The sequence below is a fragment of the Vanellus vanellus genome, assembly GCF_965231255.1.
Source record: "Vanellus vanellus genome assembly, chromosome: Z".
In the NCBI taxonomy this organism is placed as follows: Eukaryota; Metazoa; Chordata; class Aves; order Charadriiformes; family Charadriidae; genus Vanellus; species Vanellus vanellus.
Genome location: NC_138908.1, coordinates 512,501 through 539,188, shown reverse-complemented (window position 1 = coordinate 539,188; position 26,688 = coordinate 512,501). Strand labels below are relative to the sequence as shown.

The 26,688-nt window shown below is 51.7% G+C and overlaps 1 protein-coding gene across 3 annotated transcripts in view; it reads right to left on the bottom strand.

The window, feature by feature from the left end:
• Positions 1-2,763: 2,763 nt before the first annotated feature.
• PAX5 (paired box 5) overlaps positions 2,764-26,688 on the bottom strand; it is a 135,270-nt gene continuing 111,345 nt past the window's right edge. For all 3 annotated transcript variants that reach the window (XM_082497407.1, XM_082497408.1, XM_082497409.1), the window contains 2 exons: positions 12,103-12,189; positions 2,764-2,896 (listed from right to left, as the gene is read on the bottom strand). In XM_082497407.1, the coding sequence (XP_082353533.1) occupies positions 2,820-2,896; positions 12,103-12,189 (164 nt within the window). In that variant the 3' untranslated portion in view covers positions 2,764-2,819. The remainder of the gene's footprint in view (positions 2,897-12,102; positions 12,190-26,688) is intronic.

Genomic DNA, 26,688 nt, shown 5'->3' with positions numbered 1-26,688 from the left:
CCCACACCATCCCTGCCTGCAGACCCTGCCGGCAGGATGGAGCCCACCACCATGGTCTGGCCAAGGACCACCCTCAGGGAGTCCTGATGAAACCACAGGGCCAGCCAGGTCTGAGCACCTTGGATCACTTCAACCAGCAGCATCTATGCATCCTTCAGGGGAAATACGCCCACCGTGCCTTTCCTAGGTCCCCAGCCCAGCTATGAGAGCCTCCATCCTGAGCTTGCCAACATCTCCCAAAGTCTTGTGCTTGGTCTCCTCAATGTCATCTGAATTAGCGTATGTCACACAAGCCATGCCACTGAGGAAACACGCAAAGAACACGTGTTCACTGGGCTGTTTGCAGAGTGGGTGAAGGACCCATGCACCATCAACAGGAGCTGCTGCTCCCTCGCTGGACGGACAAAAAGACTCATTTTAGACCAGCCTGGTCACCTAGCAGGTGGTGTCTCTGTAGCTGGTGTAAGTCAGCCCACCTCTACTCTGAAGCCATCACCCGCACCCTCACAGCCCGCAGTCAAAGCCTTGTTTCTCTTCTCTTTGGCCAAGGCACTGGACAGCCTTGTCCTTTCCCAAGCTCGTAGAGAAGGTGCGTGTCCTCTGGGTGCAAACAGCGCACAGCCCTTTCCAGGGGCTCATGGGGAGTCCCCATGCCACCAGCATCCAGGAACAGAAACACCCTTTGCAGCTTTGTCACCAGGGTGCCAGTGACCATGGGGTGCTCAGAAAGGGATGACACCACAACAATGCTTCAGAAGGTTCTCTCTGTAAACTGTCCATGCTGTCATTTGTCTTCAGTTAAAAACGGGTGTGTATCAGCTATTAATTGCTGAAAGATGAAAAGTAGAACTTTTCTCACTGTTAAGTTTGTCACAAAACTTACTTCTGGGTTAGGGACACAGTTTGAAGGACTCCGGCCAAGATCCCTGATGGGATCTGTGAATGTCTCACTGAAACGTTAAGCTGGTAGGACCTGGGTGCTTCCGTGGCTTTTGAGGACCCAAACACATCTGCCCTGGGAACTTGGAAGTGATGGCTGCATTTCCATAGTGTGAGAAGATGCCACTGGAGTTGGAGAGGGAGCTTCTCAACGGGTTAGTGGCCACTAAGGACACCAGACATGCAGAACAAGCAATGAGGGGGGGAGGGAGGAGGAGAGAGAAGAGTGTTAACTCAGGAGCTGCCATTTCAGAGAAATGATTGTTCAGGTGGAAGTAAGCTGTTGAATGTTCATCCACGGGAATGCATTTCAGGTTCAACACCAACAACCCATCTTCAGCTGTAGGACACACACAGCCAAGCACCAACAGGTCCCCCCTGCAGTGCCCGCACTGCTCTGGGCAGATAAGGATGGTCTGGTGGGGAATAAGGAGGCTACGGCCAGATGTCCATCTCACCAGGGCCGGGGAGCTTCTCCACTGACCTCAGCAGGAGGGGATGGGGGTCATGTGTGTCATCCATACATGTTGGCTGCCCCTCAGCCTGGGGCAGGGAGGCTGCAGGGGAAATCAGCAGTTCTGGCTCCATGAAGTGGCAGTGATTGGTGTAGCTGCTTGGTGGGTCGTTTGTAGCTGCTCTCCTCTCTTCATTAGCCCCAGGAAGCCGCACATCGAAGGACATGTCACTATTAGCACTCCCTCTCCCAGCGGGAGGGAAGAAACGTGGAATTAACGGGGCAAAATCCTCCCTGGTGCACGTCTGGACTACGGTGGCTCGAATTTGATACGCCTTCACTGCAAAGCACAGACCCCCAAAACGAGCGCCTTCCTCTCCAATTTGCCTCGGAAATCGCTCAGTATGCCCCGCTCAATATGTCCGTTTAACAAAAATCATTACTGTGGTATTTCTCCCCCTTCCTCTCAGGGTGTTCACAACTGGGTTTTAGCACACAGCCTATTGAGATGTACATAAGGTGTCAACTATTATTTAGGAATTCCTTCTTGGATGCTGCTTAAATTGAAACCAGAGAATTTGTTTCAGTACTCATTATGATTACAAATTAACATAAATGAATATTAAGCAGTAAAATGTCACAAAGCTGCCCATTTCTTGTGGCCCATGTGTTTGATACCAGCATATAGCATGATCACACACGGCTGTCAGATAGGATGCTCTACACAGAAATAACATCAGCCCAAAATATAGCCACAATGAGTGTTAACCTGGTTCAAAGTTGCTTAAAGCTTACTGAATTCTTTGAATCAGTGCACCAGTTTCAAAACGCATTTTCAGATGCATTTTGAGTTTGTATTTGTACAATGTTGCTGCTTATGCTTAAGCCACTCATAGTAATACAAACAAGCAAGTATTTACAGTGGTGCTTGTGTAAAATTGAGCAGACTGATTTTGTTCTTTGCCACCAAAAAAAAAAAAAAACAAACAGAAAAAAAAAAAAGAAAAAATAAAATTGCCTTGAGCCTCACAGCCTGTTTCAGTGTGCAGCAAGAGGAAGCCACCCCAAGAGGAGCCGCTCACGCCTCTTCCTTATCCCCAGATACAGCCGTGGCACCCACAGGCGGTTAAAGCAGTAGCCAGCCGGCTGCGAAAGACATGAAGCTACCGCGCGTTTTCCATCACACAGAGCGTCAGGAGAACCGCTTCCTCCTGTTTCTTTGTCTGATTTGAGACCCAGATCAAACACGACCAGGTTCAGGAATACAACAATAATCAGTTCACCAAGTTTAAAGAGCAAAATTTCAATTAGCATGTTCCTACTAGGTACTTTCTCCTTCCCTTGCAGCCCGGCTGGCATGGTTGCAGCAAGGCGGCTCGTGGCGGTGTCCCAGGCGGTGCATGCGGTCAGTGCCGGCGCCCCGGCGTCAGTGGCGGTCGTAGGCGGCAGCGGCGGCCGGTGGGGCTGCCCCGCGGGCTGCAGCGCTGTAGTAGTACGGAGAGCCTGCAAGAGAAGGGACGGGTGTGAGAAAGACAAAGGTGGAGAGGTGCCAGCATGCAGCCTGCCAACATGGGCAGCAGAGAGCTCAGACTCACCGCCCTGAGGGCCACGTACTAGACTAAAAACCACATTCACGCATTCTGCACGAGAACAGCGCAACCGTCGCTTGGCATTTCTGCTGGCTGTAGGGTACCTGGCTCCCTTCCTCTGCTCAAAACATTAGTTTCATTTACTTCGCTGAAAAAGTGAATTACTTTTCAGAATGGCAGGTCAAAAACGTTCCAGCCCCAACACATTACCACGCTTTGACTTCTCTGATTTTTTTCCCCCCTCCTTTTGGGAGGAGGAGGAGGAGGTTGAACCCCAAAGCATTCAACATATTTCACTCAACAACAGTTCCCCCTTTTCTAAAACTAATTCTGTCAGGGAATAAGCTCCCAGATTTTGCTTAGCTCTGTCAGTGACCTTGGAGCTCCAGAAGGAAACACCAAGTTGGTGCTACCAGATGCACTTTGGAATCACAACACTGCACTGGCTCCTGCCTGGCCAGGGAAAGTCCTTCGGCATCCAACACATTTGTTGAACAGAGGAATTGTCTTCAGAAAATATTGGCAACTTTCACTTGGTAACAAATTTGAACTGAGAAAGTAGTTTACAACTACCTCCAGCAAATAACACCTCATCCAACAAAGTATCTGATACTCCATATCACAGCTTTTGAAAGGAACACTTAGGCCTCAAACTGATCAAATTTATGCTCTATTTTTTGATTGAGTATGTGTTACACACCTGAATGAACTATGCAGGCAAGGCTTAAAGCTTTGCAGACTGATGAATGCTGAGGCACTCGTCCACCAAGACAAGGCATGAAAAATATGGGCAATGATGTTTCTGCCTCGCAGGGGTAAGTGCTGGTAGATTGGGGATCACCAAAGGATCACCTGGAACCTAGATCATTTGCTTGGATGAGGAAGAGTCTTTGACTTCAGACATATCTGGAGAGGTACCAATCTCTTCAGACAACACCAGCTATTCAATACCTTCCAAGTGCACCGGAGAGGGAACCAACTCAGATTCGGTGTACAAAAAGAGTTGGGCAAAAAATTTTTTAAGGCGCTACCAGTTCAGTCTCCAAGTCACCACCATTTCACATTCCTGAGATGCAAGACATGCTACAGTGTGGAAGAAGCCCCTTGCAAGGACTTGCACTCAGACACATGTGTCTGAGTCCCCCAGGCAGCTCTGGATGAGCAACAAATGCGAGGAACAGCTCTGGAGCAGGCTGGGCTGTAGGGTCTAGTCTCACGAGTGACACCTCCAAGAGCTACTGACAACCCCAAACTCCCCGTGTCTACCCCACTTGGGACAGCAGCCTGGCACACATTGTCGAGAGTCTTCACAACCAGGGATGTGACTTGTCACAGAGGGGTTAACTTCTGCAGCTTCAGCGAGGCAGAGGAGTGGGCTCCTCCAGGAGAAGGTGGCGCCACCAGAGCTTCATGGGGCCTTTGGACCCCTCAGCAAAGCATCAGTGGCAGTGAAGCCAAAGGTGTATTTTCAGCTGTTTGCTCCCCACCCCAACCTCTAGCAAACACTGCTCCAGTAGGTCTGATGGTTGCCTGGCACCTGGGCGTGGGCTGAGCTTGGCATTGCCCCGGCTGTTCCACCACCATGGCCCCTGCACACCCTCTGGAGAGGGAAGGAGAACCCAGATGGCATTCCCTGTGCTGCTGGTTGCCTACTCTCCGCTGAGCCAAGGAACCTCCACCTGGGAGGGTGGAGTAGCTCGTGGCCTCCCCTCCTCTTGCACAGTCTCCAGATGAAGGCTTTGCTGTTCACCCCAAAATGACCTGAATGATTACTTGAGGGCTGCTGATTCAAAAGCCCAAGTACAGAGTGAGAATCGGGTCGCCAGCCTCTCAGAGGAAGCCCACAGACATTTACTGTTCACCGTCACCTCAAGAGGGTGGTACAATTGCAACAGGCAGGGCCTTCCCCACCTTCTCCCCAGACTGGCCTCGGTGAGCTGCCTGAAGGGGTTTCTACAGCTGGTGAAATAAGCCATGCTGCCCTAGAGGACATCCCGAGGAGACAGACCTACCAACTGAAACACCTCCTGAAAGGATGGACTTTTCCACCCTACCTCACTCTTCTGGATCCACCAGGATCCATCTCACAGGCAAGCCCTCCCGTTTCTTCTAGGCTGCTTTCGTCCTGAATGCCACTGCAGGAAATCCTCTCAGGCCTCACCGCCAGCCTCCTGCTGCTTATTTCCAAAGGAGCACAAGCCAACACATCCAAAAAACAGAGCTCAGCCAACATCTGCTATTGCACAGTACGTGCAATGAGCTCCTCGGCACAGCCGTGGAGAAGAAACTTCTTTCTTGTGATCAAAGTCCTACCACAGCATGTGATACTCAGCTGCCACAACCCCGATGGGTCAGACATGACGGGGTTCGGCTACAGGAACGCGGCTTCTCCATCACTCAGTGCTGCAGCAGAACGGGAGCTTGTACACAGTGCAGCTTGTGTTGTCCTCAACACCATCCTCAGAGCCCCAAAATTCCCACCTTAAATATCATGCAAACCTTCTGCAAAGGGCTGGGTTTAAAGAAGGTAGACAAAGCTTCAAGACCGTGGTTCTAGTTGTCTAGAAGGTTAGCCTTACCGTACACAAGAGTAATTCAGAACAGTCCGTGAAATCACTGGCCAGGTTAAGCTTTTGCAAAGATGTTGGCAGAACATTTAGGCAGAAGCCCATCTCGCCTAGGTGTAGTAACTAAAAGGTAAATATTTTAAGCCATAAACAACAGAGACAAAGCAGATCCCTTCACAGGGTTATCATGCCATTTACACGTGCAGAAGAGCAGAGCTGACAGCCTTGCATTATCTGCTGAGGGCACCTCAACTGCTATCCAGAGCTGGGTGGACACTCCTCTTCCAGATAAATGATATCAAGTTAAGAAGCCCCAGCCTCAGGAGACGTATTTTGTGAAGGAGAATACTGGAAAGCTTCACAAGAACAATGAACACTGTTCTCATGGGTAGCCTAAAATAAACTGCTGTAAATTTTGTATCCCAGCCAAACTCAGACAATTGAAAACATGGAAGCCTTCCTTGGCCAAATCAGGTAGTCTTGAATGAGCAAAGGCAAACTGAACAGCTCACCGGACTTTGAAATGTCCATGTCCTGTCTAGCTGGGGTTTTGGGGATGTCCTCTGCAGCCAGTGAACTGTGGGCTGCACTCTCAGGGGTGCCCAGTCTGTCATTCCGTGTCCCCTCATGTCCACTCCTGCTGCCCAGGAGTCCTTGCGGATCATCTCCTGCTGTGGGGCAGGCAGCACCTTGGGGTAAAACACCTCACAGGGCCCCAAAGAGCTGGGTGGAACAGCTGTCCTCACGCACTGCAGCACCAGGAGGTCGATGGGGAGCAGTAGGTGGTGGTGACCAGCTCCCAGGTGTGACCACCAGGAGAGACCCCAGGTCCCCGCTGGCACCAGCACCGGCACCGGCCATGGCAGCTCAGCTCAGGCAGAAGGGCGGCAAATGTAGGGAAGGGATCCAGCAGCACCAAAAACTTTCAGCCTGACCCACGGAGCGATATGTGGGTCCCACCAGAGCAGGATGCAGCGCTTCCCGAGGTTTTGGGGTAAAGGGGGTCTTTCTGGGGGTCAGGGCCTTCGCTTTCCCCCTCCCTTGTCCTCTTCCGCTGTTCTGACTCAGTGTGGCTACCAAAGCCAGTATTTCTCTCACACTTTCCAAAGGCCTTACACTTCTCTCAAGTTTGATTTTTCCAGTTTGCCATTCAGCACTGGAATCAAAAAAGCTTGCATTTAAGGTGAAAAATTAAAACATCACATCACAAAGCATTCACTCTTCCTCCCTGTCACCATGCCCCCATCCAGAACAGACTTGTCCATCCTTCTGTCGTTTTTCCTTTCTAATTCATACTGCCATCAATTTATTTCTTGACACAGTCATTTCTGGCACCTACTTGTTCTCTAATCTTTTCACAGAAGCCCACGGAAGAACTGAATGTAATCCTAATTGACGGGCTCCAAGCCCAGCCCTTGCACAATGCCGGCACTGGCAACTGCGGCACCGCAACAGCACAGGGACCACGTCCGGGCGGGAGCAGGGACGTTGCAGCAAACGGAACCCGGCTGCGAGCAGCATAAGCCGAATGCAACGAGCAAAAATGGCAAAGAAGTTACTGCAACAAGCCAGCACGAAATTGAATCATTCTTCTTCATTAGACTGCGTTGCTGTTACCCGCTCTTGGTGCCTGCGCGTTGAGCTGACCCTATGCCGGCACGTGCACCAGGACGTGCTGACAGTGCCGGACTGAGCCCCGGGCATGCATGTGCTTGCTTCCTGTGCGCTTGTGTATGCGCCTCCACGTGCATCCCTGTACCATCCCCCATCCAGCTCATCCACAGCACAGTATGGGGGGAAAAAAAAGAAAAAAAATATGCCCCTCGGTCCACTGCCTCTTCTGGCTCTGAGATGGGGATGCCTGCTGCAGCCACCGAGCCAGATGCCACACAAGTGGACAGGGTTTGCATCCTCTTCCCAGCACACCCCTCTGGAAACTCGGGGTCTGTCCTGCCCCTGGCCGTGGCCACCCCATGCAGCAGAGGCTGCCGTGCCGTGCCGTGCTGTGCCGTGCCGCAGAGCTGAGTGCAGGTGCCGCCAGGGCCGGCGATCGGGGGGAGGAGCAGGAAGGGCTGCAGAACAGATTTCTTCTTCTTCTTCCCATGCTTCTGTTGACCACCCCGGAGGACTACAGCTTGGTCATCTCCCCTTCCACAAGAGCTACAGGGCACATTCAGGGGGGAGGGACCACGGTCACCCGTTTGCGTTGGTTCCCAGTACAGGGTGGAACTTGGGCTGCCCAGTGTGCAAGAGTGGAGAGCAGCAGAGCAAGGGCAGAGCAGGCATGGGGCAACGGGGAGCAGCCGGTGCTCCACCAGGGCCAGGCAGATGCTCCCCACCGCCTGCACGTCGAGAGCATGGTGCTGCCTTCTCATGGAGACACTGGCTCATGCCTCTCACTGCTGCTCCACACCCCGGGACGAAGACTCACGACCAAAGTTGTTTCATTATTCTCATCTCCCTCTGCCCCTGTTCTCTTTATTTTCCCCCCAAAACCATCTTTCACCCAAGTACCCTTTCTTCCTGCCACTCGCAAATCACAGCATCTCTCCTTTTAGCTCCTCTTTCAGCCTGGTGTGATGGCTGCAGTGCAATTCTTCCTCGCCAGCACAGGGAATTAATTGAATGTAGGTGCTGTTAAGTGCCTGCAGTATTACACTCTCATCTCGGTGAAGGGAGCGGGACTTAGTAAAACAAACTGTGTCAGTCCATGTACCAGTCCTGATTAATTTTGTCAAGGTTTCTGCTTTGAGGCTGATACTGCCAGAGCTCGCTCTCCGGAGAGAATTACTGAACGCTCTCACGTATACTCCTGAGAAGAGTGGAAGCATCCTGGATACAGCTTAAATTAACCTCCTCTCCACTGTGGGTGCTCGGGCTTATCACATGGAGCCTTCTGGGTGTGCAAGGGGACTTGGAGCAGGATTTTAAGGCTCTGCCACAGGTTCCTACCTGCCCTGAATGACCGGTGGGGCTGGTGGGCGCCTGGGGAGGTGGAGCGCAGGACCAGGCTCCCAGGGAGGACATGGAGCTGCGGGTAAGCGGACCGCTGTGGGGCACAATAGACGTGTCCAACCCTACAGCCGAACCAGGAGATGCTCTGGCTGTGGTCCTACAGCTGTACCCGGGCCTTGCAGCATCCCTCAGAGCGCTCTTGCTGCCTTTCCCCTCCAGTGCTGTGTGCCACAGGCAAGCAGGGTGGGCTTCCCCACCGAGGAGCTAGGCCACGGACCTTTGTAGTGCTCTGTGTGGTACAATGTTGACTTTGAATAAACGCCCTTCCAAACTGACCACCATTTCACTTCCAGTGCTTTTCTGACAGAGGCTTGACGTGATGGGAACCCCAAGGCTCAGCTCACCAAGACCTCGCTGCCCAGCTCAAGCAGCACAGGGAGGTGCAGGACACACGACCAGTGGTCAGACATGGGGAGTCCCCCTCCAGGGGACTCCAGCACTCCCGTTTGTGTGACCAGGCTGAACTGGAATGGTACTTGCTGCCTTAGGACTTGCTGCAGAACAAACATTCCTATTTCTTTTTCTTTTTGATGCATCAAAATTTCCAGTCTTGTAACTTCAAACCAGCGTGCCATTGCACACTCAAAGCAAGGTAATGTCATCTGTGCAGTGACTGACTCTGTGTTCACCGAAACATAAGATTTCAAAAATATTGGAACAAAGTATTTTGAAGAGGGTAAAAACAAGTGTCCTTGTTTGAGGTAAAACAGAACCAATTTTGTTCAGTAACTTCGCTTCTTAGCTGGGCCTCTTCTGACTACTGAAATTAACTGCATATTGTGCAAACAGTGTTCACTCTCTCAGAGTGATAAGGCCAATTGTTTATAGCTGATGCCCAGGCATGGGATGCAGAGAGGCTCTTGCTTATACTTATTGCCATAACAGCCAAGGCCAACCAACTTTGTTATTTGCCACGTTGGAGGGTCGGAAGCGGAAAAGCATAGTGGGGTCCCACCTGGAGGGAGGAGCGGACAGGACAGGTGACCCAAAACTGAACAACAGGGTATTCCATCCCATCTGCCTCACGCTCAGTATAAAAGCTGAGGGATCAAAGGGTCACGGGCTCTTCCTTCAATGGCCGACGTCTGAGGAGGACTCTGTTTGTCTGCCTGTGATCCCGATCCCGATCCTGAATCCAGATCTGGAATCCAGTTCCCGTCCGTCACTGAGTCCAGCCTGGGACTGCCCCAGTGCCAGCCGGTGACGTGATTGTCATCTCGGGAGCTTGATACGGTTTTGTATATATTTTTCATTATTTCTTTTTATTTTATTATTAATATTTCATTAAAGTAGTTTAGTTCCTTCTAAACTCTTAAGTCTCTTCTTCCTCCTCTGCCTCTCTCTTTGAAGAGGGGTAGAGGGGAGCATCGGTCGGTCCCATCTGGGGTCCCTCAGGTCCCCAGTAGTGGATTTTGGCCTAAACCACGACAACAAGAAAGCCAAGATCATAACATTTTAACAACTCCCACTGGCAAAAAATGCCAGTATTGTTGTCATTATACTGTGAAACTTTTCAATTTCAATGAAGTTGCGGTTTCTGAAGGAAAAAGGTAGCATCCAAATCTTTTTGCCCTTCCCTCATTTAAATACACCTTCACAGCATGCTGCTGAGTAAATACTGCTGTAGAAATCCTTGCCAGACTGCGATGCCAGCCTTGCCTCGGGAACACGCCATCCCTCCATCTGCGTGCATCCGCACAGTTGAAGACAAGGTAGAATTTGCCCCCAAAACGTATCATTAGAAAAGGAAGTGAGAAAAAGAGGAAGAACCAGGAAAAAAGGGAATAGCACAGGCAAAAGGTGTACTGGCTCCTGACCAGCCTCTGCTTCAAAGTCTTCTCCTGATCCAGACCTGCTCATCTCCACCGGCTTCAGGGCAGCACAAGGGATGTCCCCTGTGTGGTGCCCTGGCCAGTACGCTCACAGCTTATGCGAGCCCATCATCCCAAATGAGGAGCCGAGCAGGTTGTGGGCACAACCTGTTGCTGCCAGAGTTGAACGGCCACTAGTGGCCCCCTGCTGCAGGGCGGCGAGGGGCTCCAGGAGGGCTTCAGGATGGCTCCGGGATGGCTCCAGTGAACTCACAGGTGGGAGCACCGTGTACAGTCTGGGGGCCTGGCCAAAAGCTCTCTCCATGAGGAAAGGCAAGAGTGGGGATGTGTTTTCATTTATTTTTCATATCATGCCAGTTTCTTTACTGGTTTGCAAGTAAAATTTAAAAAGCCACCCAAAAACCTGGCTTCCCAGGCCTGTCCACACAGCAGAGCTTTGCTAAAGCACCTCTCCTGCCTCCGAAGGAGCTACAACACGAGAAATGAAGAATGTGCAGCGCACGCTCTCCCCCCTGGCTAAAGCATCTTCCCCATGTGGCCAAGCCAAAATCCCGCAGGCGCTGCCGGCTGTGGCCATGGAAACTGCGGGTCTCCACGCAGGGGCTCCCCTGGCTTTGTGCAGCTATGCCCATCGATATTAGCTGGAGATCTGCCCGCTGATTTATGATGGAAGCGCTAACAAACCCTTAAATGTGGCACAGCAAATAGCAGCATTATACCAGCACCATGGCACGGGAGGCAGAGGCTGTCTATTGCTCCCCAAGGATTTGTTTAAGGACAAGAACCATGATGAATACAGCCTGGGTGGCTCAATTACATGGGGACTCAATTACTTAAAACAAAGAAACTGGATAAAAAAAGTATGACAAAAATTCAAAATTATTTCGCTGCTGGAGGTCACATATAACAGCCCTGTCATCCATAAATCTGGAAATCTCTAAGGCATGCTACTCCCGTGTTGAGAGATGACAATTAATTGGTATTTTACTTACCTCATCCATGCAAATTATGCAGGGAAAAATTCTAATTACTGCATGCTACATGTATATAAGGTCAAAGTGGGCCAGCTTTTGACAGTGGTGTAAAATGGATTATGTTTATCCTTCACATGAGGGCCATGATCCTGCATAAGCCACGGGGCTCCTGCCCCCCACCGCTCGTAGAGACCGTGTCAGCACCAGGAATGCTGCGCGGGCACAGCAGTCCCGTGCAGAGGAGGAATGGATTGGGCACACACACACAACTGGGGAGCCAATGCAACGCGAGGTCAGGGAGGAACACAAAGTGCTTGAATGAGTGAGAAACGACAGTGTGGGGAGCAACGGGGCTGGTGCTTGGCTGTGAGCAACCCAGTGCCTCCCTGAAGCTGGCACTCCCCATAAAGCACCCCAAGTTTTGTCTGAAATGGATTCCTCACCCTCAAAAAAAAAAGGGGATCCTGCCTTCCAGCAACACTTTGTACCTCTGGAAGGATTTTAAGTGGGCAGAAAGAGGAAGACGAGAGGTTTGGGCTTCTTGCTGGCAAAGGGCACCAAGAACATTTGTGCACCCCAATGGAGACCTGCAGTCCCGCACAGGGGCTGAGCATGGGGACTCAGGACTGCACCAGGATACGCTTCTCACCACCCCAGCAGGGGGCAATCACCATCGGGTTGCAAAGGGGACACAGCTTGCACTGAGCCCTCAAGGCGAGGACGACAACTTACCCAGTAGTCCAGGGTTGGGAAACCTCCAGGAGTCATTGTACGTCGAGTATTGTGGGTGGCTGTATGGGCTCCCAGAAAACTCGCTCCCTAAGTTAAAGAGAAAAAGACAAAACAAAAGATCATTTGGTTTGAGACCACTGTTACCATTGTGGGGCACAGGAGCTCTTCAGTGTGTGCTGTGCTCCAGTGACCGCCTGAGTGAACGCAATGCTGGCCACCCTCTTTGAGGAAGGGCCATATGAGTGGGTGAATTATTAAATTAATGGGTGCACCCATCTTCCATGCACCCTTTTTGTGCTGCAGCCAAGGACTGCTGAGCTGGTGTGATTTTCTCGGGCAGACAGCGCTGCAGGAGTGAGATGGGGAGGAGAGATGGAGAAGAGTTGGGGACACACTGGTGGGGCTGGCCCTTGCCTCCATGGTCCTACAGCACTCAGGGCAAGAAACACAACACGAGGAGAGGGCTGCTCAGACAGGGTCTCTGCTGGCAGGAGATGAACCAGCTTGTCTTCTAGATACCGGGTACCCTTCCAGGCTCTCCAGGAGAACATGGTCTTGGTCCCAGACAGCTGTCCATCACTTTAACCCAAGGAGAGGGATGCTCGCATCAGTTTTAGATGGCTTTGAAACCCTCCAGACAAAGGCACAGAAAAGATTCAAAGAGTCTTTGCTATTTATCTCCTCACCAGCTCCTGCTCTCCCCATCTGTTTGTTCTCTTCACATGTCACCTCCTGTTTCATACTTCAGCTGCAAGCTCTTCAGGACAGAGCCTTGCACCATGGGGCTCTGACCCTGGGCAGGGCACCCGACTCCACCACCATGCAAATACCAACACTGCAGATGATTTATGAGGAAATCTTCCACAAATGACAGTTTCCTGCTCTTCTCCTCTCTTTCTTCCTCCTCTCCTTTCCCTCTGTCCTACACAAATATGCACACACTCAACACAGCACGGCGGAAGAAAGAGCAGGTTTCCTACGGCAAGAGGGGGAGAGGGCTGCCAGGCTGCAGCAGAAGATGTTCACTGCAACCTTCGCCCATTCTGGTCCCTGGGGCTGACACAGGGGCTGCCTTTACCCCCGCCACCATGTCCCCAGCTTCGCCACATTTCTCCATCCCGCACGACCCACAAACCACCATGGGGACCACGTCTGGGTTCCCGGGCCCACGAGTAGCATCCTTGCTCGGGACACGGCTTAGGTGAGTCGCTGGCCCCATGAGAGAGGGCATGATGCTCTGGTGGGCGGTGGGGTCATGCTGCCCGCCACGGGGAGCTCTCGGCTCAGCTGCGCAGTGGGCTGCGATTGCTGTGCAGTCCTGGCAGCCACTGCAGCTGCCTGCACAAGTATTTTCTGCCAATACAGAAGTGACACAGGCTGGCATCAAAATATAGCATCAGGTCCAGGGTAGTTTGGTCCCCACATGATGCTGCTTCAGTAAAAATGAGCTGCCTCTGAGCCTACACTGAAGAACAATGGTAAACCTGCTAAATTGTGCTGATGGCCAGAGTCACCCATCAGTGGTTCACTGCAGGCGGTCTCCCTTAACAGCCCCTCTCTGTTCCCCACAGCCCTTCAGACCCGCAGGACTGAACCCACCAGCCTCGACCTGCTCTCTCCCCCCTGACCGAGTGCCCATAGACAAGGCCATAAGATGAGGTCTGAAGCCTGCAGCAGCAAGCCCATGCATGCTCAGCATGCATTGCTGCTTTGGCCACATCTCTACACAAGCTCAGGGCAGGTTTTCATTACCCCTTCTAGGGAATGGCACTAATTCACCATGCCCCATGGTAACCAGAGCCATTTGCCAAGCTTTCTTCCTGGAGAAGTACATCCTATCTACACTTCTCTGTTCCCTGTCCTGGACGACAAGATGACTTCAGAGCCTGAAGGTTACCTCCGTCAAAGTGCCCACTCTAGAAGAGCGAAGCCATAAGCAATGTCAGGAGCCACCTGCGGCACCAGGGCCACTGACAAACATGTCCCATTGCCTTCCACCAGCCAGGGAGCAAGCTCCCTCCAGCCGGACACGGTGGCTCCTCTTTGGTCCCTTCTTCTGCCTCCCCACTGCTGCGCCTGAGGCTCTCTGTTCAGCCAGAGCCCTCCCCGCTCACTCCCTGTTCCCAAACCCACTCAGCTTCCACCAACTCTCTGACCCAGCTCTGCACGACTGGTGTTTGCCCAAACGTGCAAAGCGCGCGGGTGGCAAACTGGCCGATAACTTCATGAGCGAGTGACATGGCCTTTCCCAGCCCTTGGAGGCTCATGGCCAGGTCCTCCTTCCCATCTGCGCTGTGCAAAAAAGCCCTGCACCCCGTGGGCGCCTCTTCTACAGGGAGGGGCTGGGACACCACCTCCCCCTGGGGCTCCGCTTCTTCCTTTTCACAGGCTAGCCAGAAATGCGGAGATTTAACCCTGTTTTAGTGGCAGGACACAGCTGCGCTGCCTGAGCAACACAACACATGTAAGCCAGTGGGAACATGTCCTGCTGCCTGTCGTGTCCTCTCCGGGGGTGTGGGGTGCACGGACAGAGGGACAGGGCGGGCAGGATGGCAGGACAGCAGGACGGACCCCCATCCCCGAGGCAGGCTGCTTGCACGGGGCACGCAGAGGACTGCCCAGCTCCTGCATGCAGCAGCAGCACTGCAGCCTTCCCCTTGGCGAGCTGCCGCAGCCCGAGGGAGGGCACGCACACCCATCTGAGAATAGGACAACCCCTCACTTCAGCTCTCCCACCACTCTCCCTCCCTCTCCTTCACACCCGAGGCCACACGGACCCGGTGTGTCCCATGCTTGACGCTGTGTACGCCACTGGTACGGTGGCCACGCTTCCTAACGGCTCACCAGCGCTGCGGCAGGGCTGCGGGGGGAAACGGGCTGACATTTCATTGTTCCATCTTCTCCTTGCCGTGCTCTCCTCCCCCACCGCCCCCACTGCCCTCCTCCCCACACTCACATGCAGACACACATCGTGGACCCTCTCTGGGGGATGCTCTGGTGCCTGTCAGGCTGAGGCTTCCAATTCTCTGTTTTTTATGCCTCAGTGGTCAGGGTGTCAAGCTCCTGCAGTACAGACCAGCCAGGAGCTCGAGGAGTCACTGAGCACCATCAGCTCAGTGACAGTATTGCTTGCTTCTTAACATACTCTGCATATCCATCAGCCGTGCAGGAAAGGAAAAAAAAAAAAAGAGAGAGAGAAAAGGGGGGGCAGGAAGGAAAATGAGAGAAAAGACATACGGGAGAGGGGAAGGGAAAAAGGAGAAGCGGGAGAGAAAGCCTCAAGCCCTGAGGCCACCACCATCGCAGCACCTCGGCAGACAAATGGCACGGCCATGGGTGAAACCAAGCCAGACGAACGAGCGCTGCACCAGTGCCTCGTGATTTCCACCATGTATTCCGAGTCCATCAGCTACACTTCTTGACAATGCTGCTCAGCAGCCAGCCCTCAACTCACTCGAAAGTGCAACGAATCAGCCACCCAGGGATGTGCACACGCGCAGCGCGGCGCACACATGTGCAGGGCACCTGCCCGTGCCCCACGAGGAAGGGGTGAAGCGCTGAGCCCCTTCCTCGGTAACTCTGGCATCACCGAGACACAAAGACACCACACCAAGGGCTCCTGCTCACCGCTCGCCGCAGACCTGACCCCACGGTGCTTTGCGCAGCTGTAGCCCAACAGGAGTGAGACCACCATAGCCACCAGAGGCAGAGGTGGAGGGAAGGAGGGTGGAACGATTCTGTTGCTGCTACAAGGCAGCGGCAAGCCCTGGGAGATGCTCTCCACCCTGAGATGGTGGAGGAGAGGCACAGCCCCCTTCCCACGGGGTGAGCCCCAGGGGCAGCCACGAACGGTGTCGGGAGGTCGTGGATGGACCCATGGCTGCAGCCACAACAGTGTTATCCGTTCTGCAGCGTTTTCCCTGGGGATTATCAACTCATGTTTACCAGTCTGATCAATTTCAAGGTAAGCTCCCTGCAAGTTTCCTTTGTGATGTGCAGAAAAACTGAAAAGTGTGAGCTTAAAAAAAATCTCGAGAACGAAGAGATGAAGAAAGGATTTCATGGTGTCCTTCACCTTGCCATAGCTTGGAGAACTGCCCCTGCAGGGGACAGGAGAGGATGCAGGCACCGCTGTGTGCCGGTGATGGACTCGGGGCAGGAGGGTGCTGGAAACCCTCCTCTCCTGCCAGAAGGCAGAAGGATGGGGCAGAGGGGCAGCAGGCGCTGTCAGACTGCTGGCTGCACAGTGGGACAGACCCAGGGTCCATCTCAGTCAGCTTTGGATCTTGGGAGGTGGGAGGGGGATGCACATTATTCGCCATCTATTTTCTTTTTTTCAAACATGGATGCTGTAACCGCAGAGTAATGTAAATTGGATAGGGCCTTTGCAGGTTACCTGCTCCAAACCCCTGCTCAGAGCAGGGCCAGCTTTGACATTGTCCATGTCCAGCGAAGGTGTGGGAATCTCCCAGGACGGAGATTTCACATCATCCTTGGGCCCCTGCTCCAAAGCCTGGCCACTGTTGCTGCTCAGTGACTGGCTCACCGTGCAGAGCACCCGGCTGCAGTCCCACTACGCAGCACAGTGGTGATGAGCGTGTCCTTTAGCCTTGTTTTCTAAAGACCGTGTGGCGCTTAACACCAGCAGAAACCAGCAGCCTAGTCAAAAATGGAACATGCTTGTTACCCAGCTGCTGGCACCTTTGGACTGAAATGCAAAATAGGAACAAATACTCAACAGAGAAGTTTTATACGTCACTTCTAAGTTCAACATGTTGCTCTGTGCTCCAGGGTCTCAGAAGACCCCATGAATCAGAAGCTCCAGAGGCAGCAGAGCTCAACCAGAGCCAGTTAAGTGTAGGTGGACATATGTTTGTACACTTTTCACTGCATTTTCTCAGATACCAGGTTTTTGCACTTGTGTTTAGGATGGGAAGAAGCCATTAGGACCACGGGGACGAGCAGTTGTGTCCGTATGATGGCTGCAGGTAATACAACACGCAGGTGATAGAACACACAGGTGATAGAACATGCCTTCCTTCCTGCAACAATCCCGTGTCAGCGCCTGGCAAATACTGGCTGGAGCCAACAGGGAGAGTGACCACAACTCCACGGCTGTGCCATCTGTCCTGCCAGACTCATTCCAGCCGCGGGGTTTCTCCACCAGTACCCTTTAGCTGGTTCCTTTTGTCATCCAAGCTCCAGGTTTAGGACAGTGTCTCATCTAGCCCCTCCCTTTGGCAGAAAATTAAAACAAACCATGGTGTTCAGTAAATGCAATGGCATGAGGGACAGGCACAGGATGTTGTGGGACAAAAATGAGAATCCTGGCCAAGAACCATAAAATCATAGAATGGTTTGGGTTGGAAGAGACCTTAAAGATCATCTCATTCCAGCTCCCTGCTCTGAGCAGGGACACCTCCCACCAGCCCAGGTTGCTCCAAGCCCCGTCCAACCCGGCCTTGAAGACCTCCAGGGATGGGGCAGCCACAGCTTCTCGGGGCAACCTGCGCCAGGGGCTCACCACTCTCATGGGGAAGAATTTCTTTCTGATATCCTGTCTAAATCTACCCTCTTCTAGTTTGAAGCCCTTACCCCTCGTCCTATCACAGCAACACCTTGACCATTCCTCACTGTGGTCCTGGTAAATTGAAATATAACCTGTTTACTTGTCCCTAAGTTGGGCTCTGCGGGTGAACCCCTCTCCCCCTCCAGCCCGACCTCCTACAGGGGCTACAGGTGTCTCTATCTTTCCCTTATGGCAAAAGACCTTACTGTAACTTTTAAAAATTAACATTCTCATGACTTTAGGACAAGAGGAAATGGGTTCAAGTTATGTCAGGGCAGGTTTAGATTGGATGTTAGGAAGCATTTTTTCACTGAAAGGGTTATTAAACATTGGAATAGGCTGCCCAGAGAGGTGGTGGATTCACCATCCCTGGAGGTGTTTAAGAAAAGGGTAGATGAGGTGCTTAGGGACACAGTTCAGAAGTGGTGGTGTTTTTATCACGGTAGGTTAATGGTTGGACTTGATGATCTTAAAGGTCCCTTCCAACCTCACTAATTCTATGATTCTATGATTCTATGACTTTTATTTGTTTTCTATTGTTGTCTTTTGTGGAAGTAATCACATGGATCATAAATTTCTGCAGCGAATTCCAATAACAATCATTATCCTGGTAGCTAAGACATGCTTGACTGCATGGGGAGCAGGGCTAAACACTGCACGGAGCCACGCAAATGCACCCAGACCGCTGCATATCGCTGGCTGACACTGCAAAATGATGGCTATCCAAATGAAATCTATTACACAGAAGTCACGCGTGCAATAGGTCGAGGCAACACCTGGGCTGGAGGTGGAAATAAAACAAGGGACAGCAGGAGAAGTCACTTCCCACCACATGCCAACGCCGCCCGAGAGATTGCTTCATGACCCAGCAGCACCGGGCAGTATCCCACACAAAGCCATCGCGACAAACAAGTGCAAGAGACCTTAGAAAAGAAGTGAAAAGGGTCTGGCCTCTCTGCGGAGAACAACGGCGTATTTTCCCCTTGGTAATGCAAATCCACCTCTGTGCACCAAGCCGCCGTCATGGCTCAGGGCAAGAGATCCACAGCCCCACCTGGAAAGCTGCAGCCCCCATGACTCACAAAACTCGCCCTCTTAGAACTCTTCTTCATGTATGGGAGAGCTGAGAAACACCTTTCAGTTAAAACGTGCTTTCACACAAAAAAGTAGTTTTGCATCACCAACACATTTTTGCAAATTTGTGACAATTTTGACAAACCCCTTCAGGTAGAGCCCTGGATTTTATTTATTTATTTTTTTTAAATCAGATGTTTTCCAAACAAATCTTTTTTTTTTTTTTTTTAATTCAGAGAGAATTGAAGTTTTTGAAGTGAGTTCAGTGAGGTTAAAAAAAAATAATTAAAAAAATATCAACTGGAAAACAAACTGTACCTTTGAAGTGAAGTCCAAAATAATTTTTTGTTGTCATTTTTTGTTGTGATTGAGCCTTGGACTTTCTTCCAATTGTAACATTCATTAGCAAACAACAGGAGCAGTGATTAAGCTGGTCTGGTGGGAGGTGTCCCTGCCCATGACAGGGGAGTTGGAACTCGATGGTCTTTAAGGTCCCCTCCAACCTAAACCGTTCTGTGATTCTACAATTCTATGGTTTATATGGCTCTAATCGCTAAATATCAGCAGCATTTAACCTGGGGGACTAGGAACCCAGGGCGTGCCGTGGGTTGACCACCAGTAATCTGCCAGGCCTTTTCCTGATTCCCCATGTCTTCTTTGTCAACAGAAGTCCCACAGGAGGAAGGACGTTGATAACTCTTCCTTCTGCTGCGCTGACCAAGCACACTTGGCCATTAATCTGTCTGCTCTAGACCGGGCAGTCCAGGTGCTACAAAAAACAGAACCGCAAAAAAGGGAAAAATTACCAAAGTACAGCCCTACTGAAACAAAAACATGTATTTCAGAAACAACGTTCCTCCTGGGAAGAAGCCAAGCGGGAAAAATACATCATGTTCTACCCAATTTATCTCAGTGGAAATATCCTGTGTGATAACCAGCTAAAAAGCCCAGGACAAGCAACCAGGATTCCTTGGCTAGTCTTTGAAGGGTGGCCGTGGCAGATTTTCTCAAGATTGGGCTATCAGAAACTGTGCCATGAGTCCAAGATGTGAGGGTGATGGCTGCCGCAATGAGACCCCTCCGGAAGGGCCCAGCAGCTGGGGTGGGGGCCATACACGATGCCGCCCTCGTGCCCAGCTCCCGCGAGTGACGTCTGCGCTGCCCCAAAGAGACAAATGGCAGCGAGCAGAGCCGGGACCAGGCAGGGAGCAGGCACCACACTCTTGCTGCTCCCCCAAGACCTGCTGTCCTGGTTTGAGCGACACAGGACTAATTTCTCCTCTAATGCTTGGGAAACTGCACTTTTAGAAGACTCTAGCATCTCAATTTGTGAAAATATTTACTTTCTAGCCAGTAATGGTGTGTGGGTTTCAAGGTCTCAAGTGTTTCTGAGCTCACCAGGTGCAGGGATGAGAAGGAGCGAGACCCGGGCACTTGACCCAAGCTGGCCAACAGGGTTATTTTGTGATATGAACTTCACATTCAATATAAAGTAGAAAGTTTGCTGAGGAGTTCGTTCTCTCCCATGACGGCTGCCATCCCGAGAACTCCTTGCCCCAGTGCCGGACTCCTGAGCCCTTCTCTTCCTCCTGAAGCCACAGCGCTTGCAGGGTCCCACATCTGCTGTCACTGCTGGGAGTGGACAGCTTCTGCGGATGGAATGGGCTGAGGGTAATCCTTGTGTATTTTATATTGGTTCTTTAGTGTTGTTAATGTTAATTATTTAGTCTTATTCTATTAAATCTGTTTATATTTCAACCCCAGTGTTTCCTTGTTTTTTCCCAATAACCCTTCCTGGGTGGGGAGGGGTCATCGGGTGATAGAACAACTGTCTAAATGACAATAAATTGTTGTGGGTTCCTCAAACTGTAACACCTACCTGCAGCTGGAGCTCGCTGCCAGCCTCCAGGACAGTGGCCAAGCCCCCGAGGCCGGCAGGAGTCCCTGGGGAGTTCGCTCCAGCATAGAGCCCAGTGTCCTGCTGGGGGATGCTGGCAGGGCGGGAGGGGGCACAGCATCACGCACCTCCCCGAGCTCGCACAGCGCAGGCATGGTTTGTGGTTGGAAGGAGCTTTAGTGAAAAAGAAATGTTTCCCAAGGGGACTGAAAAATGCCGTTTTGGAAAACCTCTGCAATGAGCAGTTTTGGAAAAAAAGAAAAAAAAAAAAACGCCTGAGATCCTCTGCATCAAAATGGGAAGCTGCTCCTGGTCTGCGGACCCTGGCTTACCTGCCGTTGTAAGCAGCAAATTATCTGTTCCCACAGGAAAGAAGTGAATAAAGCATTAATAAATGGAAAAGGGAAAATGCTTTCTGTACAATTAATATCCCCCCCCCCCCTTTTTTTTGAGGATGGAATTACAACGATAGATTTCAGCAAAAGAGCAGCCCTCACAAACGATTTTCAAGTAAAACTTTCCTTACACAGAACAAAATCTCCACTTCTTGATTTTAAATTAAAAGAAACCCTGACAAACAGCAAGTTCTTAGAGCCCTAAGCCCTCTGCCAGTGTCGCTCAAACACAATACGATAAAACTATGTCAAAAATTCCGTCCCGCTCATGCCAAGACAGAGCCCTTGGAGCTGCGGCGTACTGCAACAGCCTGCCTGACCACGAGCACACAGGCACTCGCAGGATCCCAGGTAGCGCTGTTAATACCATACAATTAATTAGACAGCACCTGTACCGCTTGTTGAAAGAACAGCCAGGAAATGTGGCGGTAACCATTAATTACCGTGGCCAGCAGTGTGAGCAGCACTCAGAACACCCTCCTCAAACAAACCCGAACCAACACTGAAACCCCTTTTGCTTGTTCAAGCTCGTTTCTCTCCTAAAAGTGTGAGGAACAGTCTGCTGGCTGGAACCCCAAAACGCTGACTGCACCCTTCGTGTTCTGTGACCTACAGCCACCACCACAGCAACCCGCCGGGACGGGCAGCGTGATGCTGGGGACACAACCCATCCTCGAGCAGGGCCAGGAGGTCTGCTCCCTCGGCAGCTGGGGGCGCGCGCAGGGACCCTGCAGCGAGTATAGCGGGGAGCTCGGGACATGTGTTCCTGGGATGTCGGGGACTGTAGTGCCGCCAGCAGCCAGGGTGCATGTGCAGAAAGAAAGACAGCCCGTGTGCACAGACACGCACCGACAGAGAGACCTGCTAGCGCGCAGACACAGGACTGTGCATGCTCTTTGCACATGTAGGGAAAAACAGGCTTGTGCATCCACCAGTAAATCCCTTGTAAGAATCGAGTGGATCAACAGATTGGTCATCATCACCGATGACCCCTTCCAATGCTACACTTACACTCGCCAAAAGCACATCCCGCTCCTGTCTGTTGTGTCCTGTAGTCATTGACTAACCCTTCAATGAACGGTCTAGCTGCAACCATCAACCGAACCTTCACGCGTGTGATTTCAAAATGAAACTGTCCTGCACGCCGGATAATTTTTCCTGCATGTCAGCCAGGCAGAAGTCCATGGCAGGTATGGCTGGGAGGCACTTCGTCACATCCAGACAACATGTCTCCAAAGTTCCCAGTCCTATCAAGACTGCCAATTAACTTCTAATGAAGGCTGTATATAATTTTACGATCATACAGATTGGACAGTATTTCCCCCTTATTTTATCTTCATGTTAACTAGCACCTGCTCAAAGGTTATTTTTAATGGTCCTGAGTAGGTTGTCATATTTTAAGAAAACAGTAACACACAGGTTTGTGTAACACTACCTCATTTCCAAGAAGCTACGAGGCACAGAAATCCCATCAATGACTAATGAGTTGTGGGTTAAGGTGGACGTACCTTGCTGTGAAGTCACTGTACTATTCTCGACCCGTGCTGCCTGCCATAAAATTTTAATGCCGCTTCTGACATATTTATGAAATACCTCACCAAGTCTTTGCAGGATGACAGAAAGATTTACACCTGCAATTACTGCAAGCACACAGGTTTTAGCTATGCACTTTAAACTTCTGTACACAAAGGTGTTTAACTTTAATACAACAAAGGTAGGTGGTGCCACAGAGCAACCATATTGGAACTGCATTAGGAGAGATTTATCTCCCTGTACCAGGAGGACAACTGCCCAACTCACCTGCATGGAAGATGGCATTGCAATTAATGATGATGAGGAATTTGCCCCTTCCCTCTCCCGGCACCCCCCTCCCTGCACAGTTGTCTACCAGCCCCCGGTGCACAGCCCCTTGGCATGCCGGGTAGACCCAGCACCCACAGGCTGCACCGCCAACCGTACCGAGCCACGCAAGCCATGCGAGCCATGCGCGGTGCCTCAGCGCCAGTGCTGCTGGACACGGTACCGGGAACGTGGTGCCGCTCTGTGCCGGTCGCTGCTGCCACTCACCCCGGACCAGCTCACGGCTCTGGCCAAGGCTGGTCTGTGGGGCTGCCTGCGACCTCCGCAAAGCCCCGTCCCATCCCGCCACCAGCCAAGGCGAGGGGCAGGAGAGGATGAGGGGCACCAAGCGCCTTCCGTCCACACAGGGCATCCCTGCCCTTGCACCCAGGGTCCACAGCATGGCGGCATGCAGGGGCAGGACCCACATCACCTTCTCTGCTCCAGACTGACCGGATGGTAGCGTGGACGGGATGAAAAGGAACTTCCATCTCGCACAAAATGTCAACCTTTACAATATGGTTTCATCCCAAACTGGGGCAAAAAGTGCCAAGAAGTATCTTGTGGGATAAAATCCTCCAAACTACCTAATGGAAATGTTGCGTTTGGTTCAGATGAAAACACGCCACTCCATGCTTCGTCCTGACTTTAGCTTTGGTTTTATAACTTCAGCCTTCATAATGATAATGTAATGTGTAGTTACTTGCAGGAATTACACAAGTAATTCAGCTAGTAGCAGAAGCAGATATAATGTTACGAGCCATAATAACGTAGCTACAGTGTGGAAACTGTGAAGTCTGGAAATTAGGTGTTTTGGTAGCTTGATGAAGGTACCTTCCTGCTGGGACGGCAGCAGTCCTCTGCAAACACACGTGTGAATGGGGGCAGGAGAGCGTCTGCACAGCGCAGAGAGCATCTTCCCACACCGGCGTCTCCTCAGGCATCCCCATCCTCGGCAACTGCCAGGTGACAGCCGCCTCCTGCCCCCAGCAGCACCTTTGACGGACAGAAAAGCCCCATGTAAACCCCCACGCGTGGATGAGGGCTCCCAGCTGAGCTGCTCAAACCCTCAGCATCTCAGCCCTTCTGCCTGCAGGGTTTTCAGCCGGGCTGCTGGCTTCGGCCACCCCTGGACCACAGCTCTACCACATCAGCAGGGTCTGCTTTCCCCCTCTGGTTCCTTCTGTCATCGCTGGGAGCTCGTGCAAGCTCTGAAATACAGAGACACAGCCCCAGCAGAGATGTCAGTTTTTCTTTCTGACACCAAACACAATGCAAATGAACACCTGAGTGACAGAAGACAGATAATTTCTCACTTGATTTTCACGGCACTGCTTTGGTTTTACACCACATCCACGTTACAGTCATCCTTTTAATGCAGAGAAAAAACATGTCAGCCAACCTCAGGTCAACCTCCGAGTGCGCGGCAGCTCGGTCCTCCGGCCGGCCGCTCTGCCGGCAAATGTTTTGTAGCCAAAGCCATTCCCAAGCAATGTCTGAGGGCGCCGAACCCGGCCTGATCCAGCTGAGCCAGACAGAAATGGTGCTGAGGACGAGGGGAAGGGAGGACAGACGTGGCACCTTGTCCCAGGCGTAGCGGGATGATGCTCGAGGCCACCATGGCTGCTATGGCACGTCCCCCTGGCAGCACCTGCAGCTCCCCACATGTCCCGACAGCCCGGGGCAAACCTCCACAGGACCACGCCAAGGGCTGGCATTACCTTTCCTGACTTCAGCAAATGTGCAAGATCGAAGACCAGAGAGCTCGGGCTGAGGCGGCTCCTTCATGCTGAAGAAGAATGGCAGGGGGAGGAGGAGAAGATGGGGCAGCATCGTCACCCTGCGCTCAGCGCCCCCCGCGACACAGCCCTGCTCCCATGCGGGCACTGTTTTTCCCACCAGGGACGGCAGCACGCGTGCCTCTCCATGTCTGTGAAGCATCTGCGCGTGCGTGGAAGTCATTCACTCTGTGGCAAAGCTTCTGCGTGGCAAAGCAGCCTTTGCTGCTGCTACCCAAGACTGACAGCATTTGGTGCATCTGCTGCTAAACGGACATTGAGTCTGGACCAGAGTGATGGGTTTAGTCTTTTTATGTAGGAATTAAGGGGGTTACATTTAAATTTCCCAGCTTACTCTGCAGTCAGTGCAGAGGTCGATCCCAAATCTGCTGCAGTCATAGGGGACAGAGGAATTATTTGCAATCTAAGTACCCCAGTGCCACGTTTCCTGCCAGGAATAAGCAAATGCATCCTTCTTTCTGAAGGCTTCTCACTTCCCTGTCGGGGCTGTCCCTTTCCTCCCCTTTTTCACTGTGTTTGGTTTTCTTTCCATTACCCCATTTTGTTTCTTTTGCACTGATTGTATTGCATTCCATCATACCACATTGGAATCTACTGTAGTGTCTTGCATTTTCACTGGCTTTGATAAAGCCTCAGTGTATCCTGAAACTCCTGGAAAGAGAACATTTAATTCTCAAAACATTTAATTTCAATTTGTGCCACAGACATCAGTTCTGAGTGTCAGAGTTTGCCACAGGGCAGATGTTCTATGTTCAAACAGTCCTAACTGCAAGAAAACTCCCTCCATCAACTGTCACACAGAAATCAAAGCCAGTGCCTCAGAAAACAAGTCCAGCAAGCGGTAAAAATGCTGAATTCAGAAGTAATGCCCTGCAGGACAATGGCTGCAAATCTCCTCAAAACCTCTGCATGGGCCATCCTGTGGCCACTGGCCATCGTGACAGACGCTGGGCACACCACAGTGCCCAAAGCACCAGCGATAAGCTATTCTGAACTGTGATGCTTTTGTAATGTCCATTTTTTTTAAACTATGGGTACTGACATAACACAAGGAGTCACAACCATAAAAAAGCTGAATTCTCTGAAAGGATAAAGTATTTTGTGTGCTCTCACGTGGCTGTTACTCTGGTCCGAGGAACCTCATCCCAACCGAGAGGGCTGAGTTCAGCCCTGCAAGCACAAGACGCTCGGGGTCAGCTCCAGCCACGCTTTCCCTCCTTGGAGGCAACGCCTGTGCACAGCTCGGCACACCGGACACCTTAACCAGCTTTGCCACGCTCTGTCTGCTTCACCAATCCAGACCACAACTTTCCAAAATCAGAACTCATTTAGACCTCACGGATTCCTAATTACAGTTTGCTTTTTCTTATCGCATTTCCACCAACAGCCATCCATCAATAATGACAAAAGCAGAGCCAAGAGGAGGGGACGCGCAGAGGGTGCAGCAGCAGCACCCCTCGCCTGCGGCATGCCACATGTCGGCTGGATGCCGAGCTCTCACCGCCGGCGCGTCAGGGGCATAGCAGCCAGGGAGCCGCAGTCACCACTGGTGCTGAGAGCCTGCAAACGGGGATCTGTTAGGAAGCCCTTTTAAAGCTGTTCCTGCCTTCCTGGAGGAGGACAAGGAGGTGGAGGAGTATGGTGGTGCACCGTGCAGCCCCCACGCAGGGGACGTCCCCAGTGCCCGGGGGTAAACGGACCCGGTGCAGGGCCGGCTCTGACTCAGTGACAGGTTCCTACAGGGCTAATGCAATTAATGAGCAGAGGGCAAGCTTCTAACACATTTCATCTGCAAGCACTTCATCTTTAAATTTCTGGCTCTGGTTATTTTGGGGCAGAGACTGGTGTTTGTCGTAGCTGCCGGCATGATGGAGCCCAAAAACAAGTGGCTTGCAGGGGATGGAAAATGTTTAGTAACATAAAAATCCAACCACAGCAACCAAAGGTGTTTTAAATTGCTGCTTTTCTTATCAGAGGTATTGCTTAAAGGCGGCAGCATGTCAGACCTGTAAC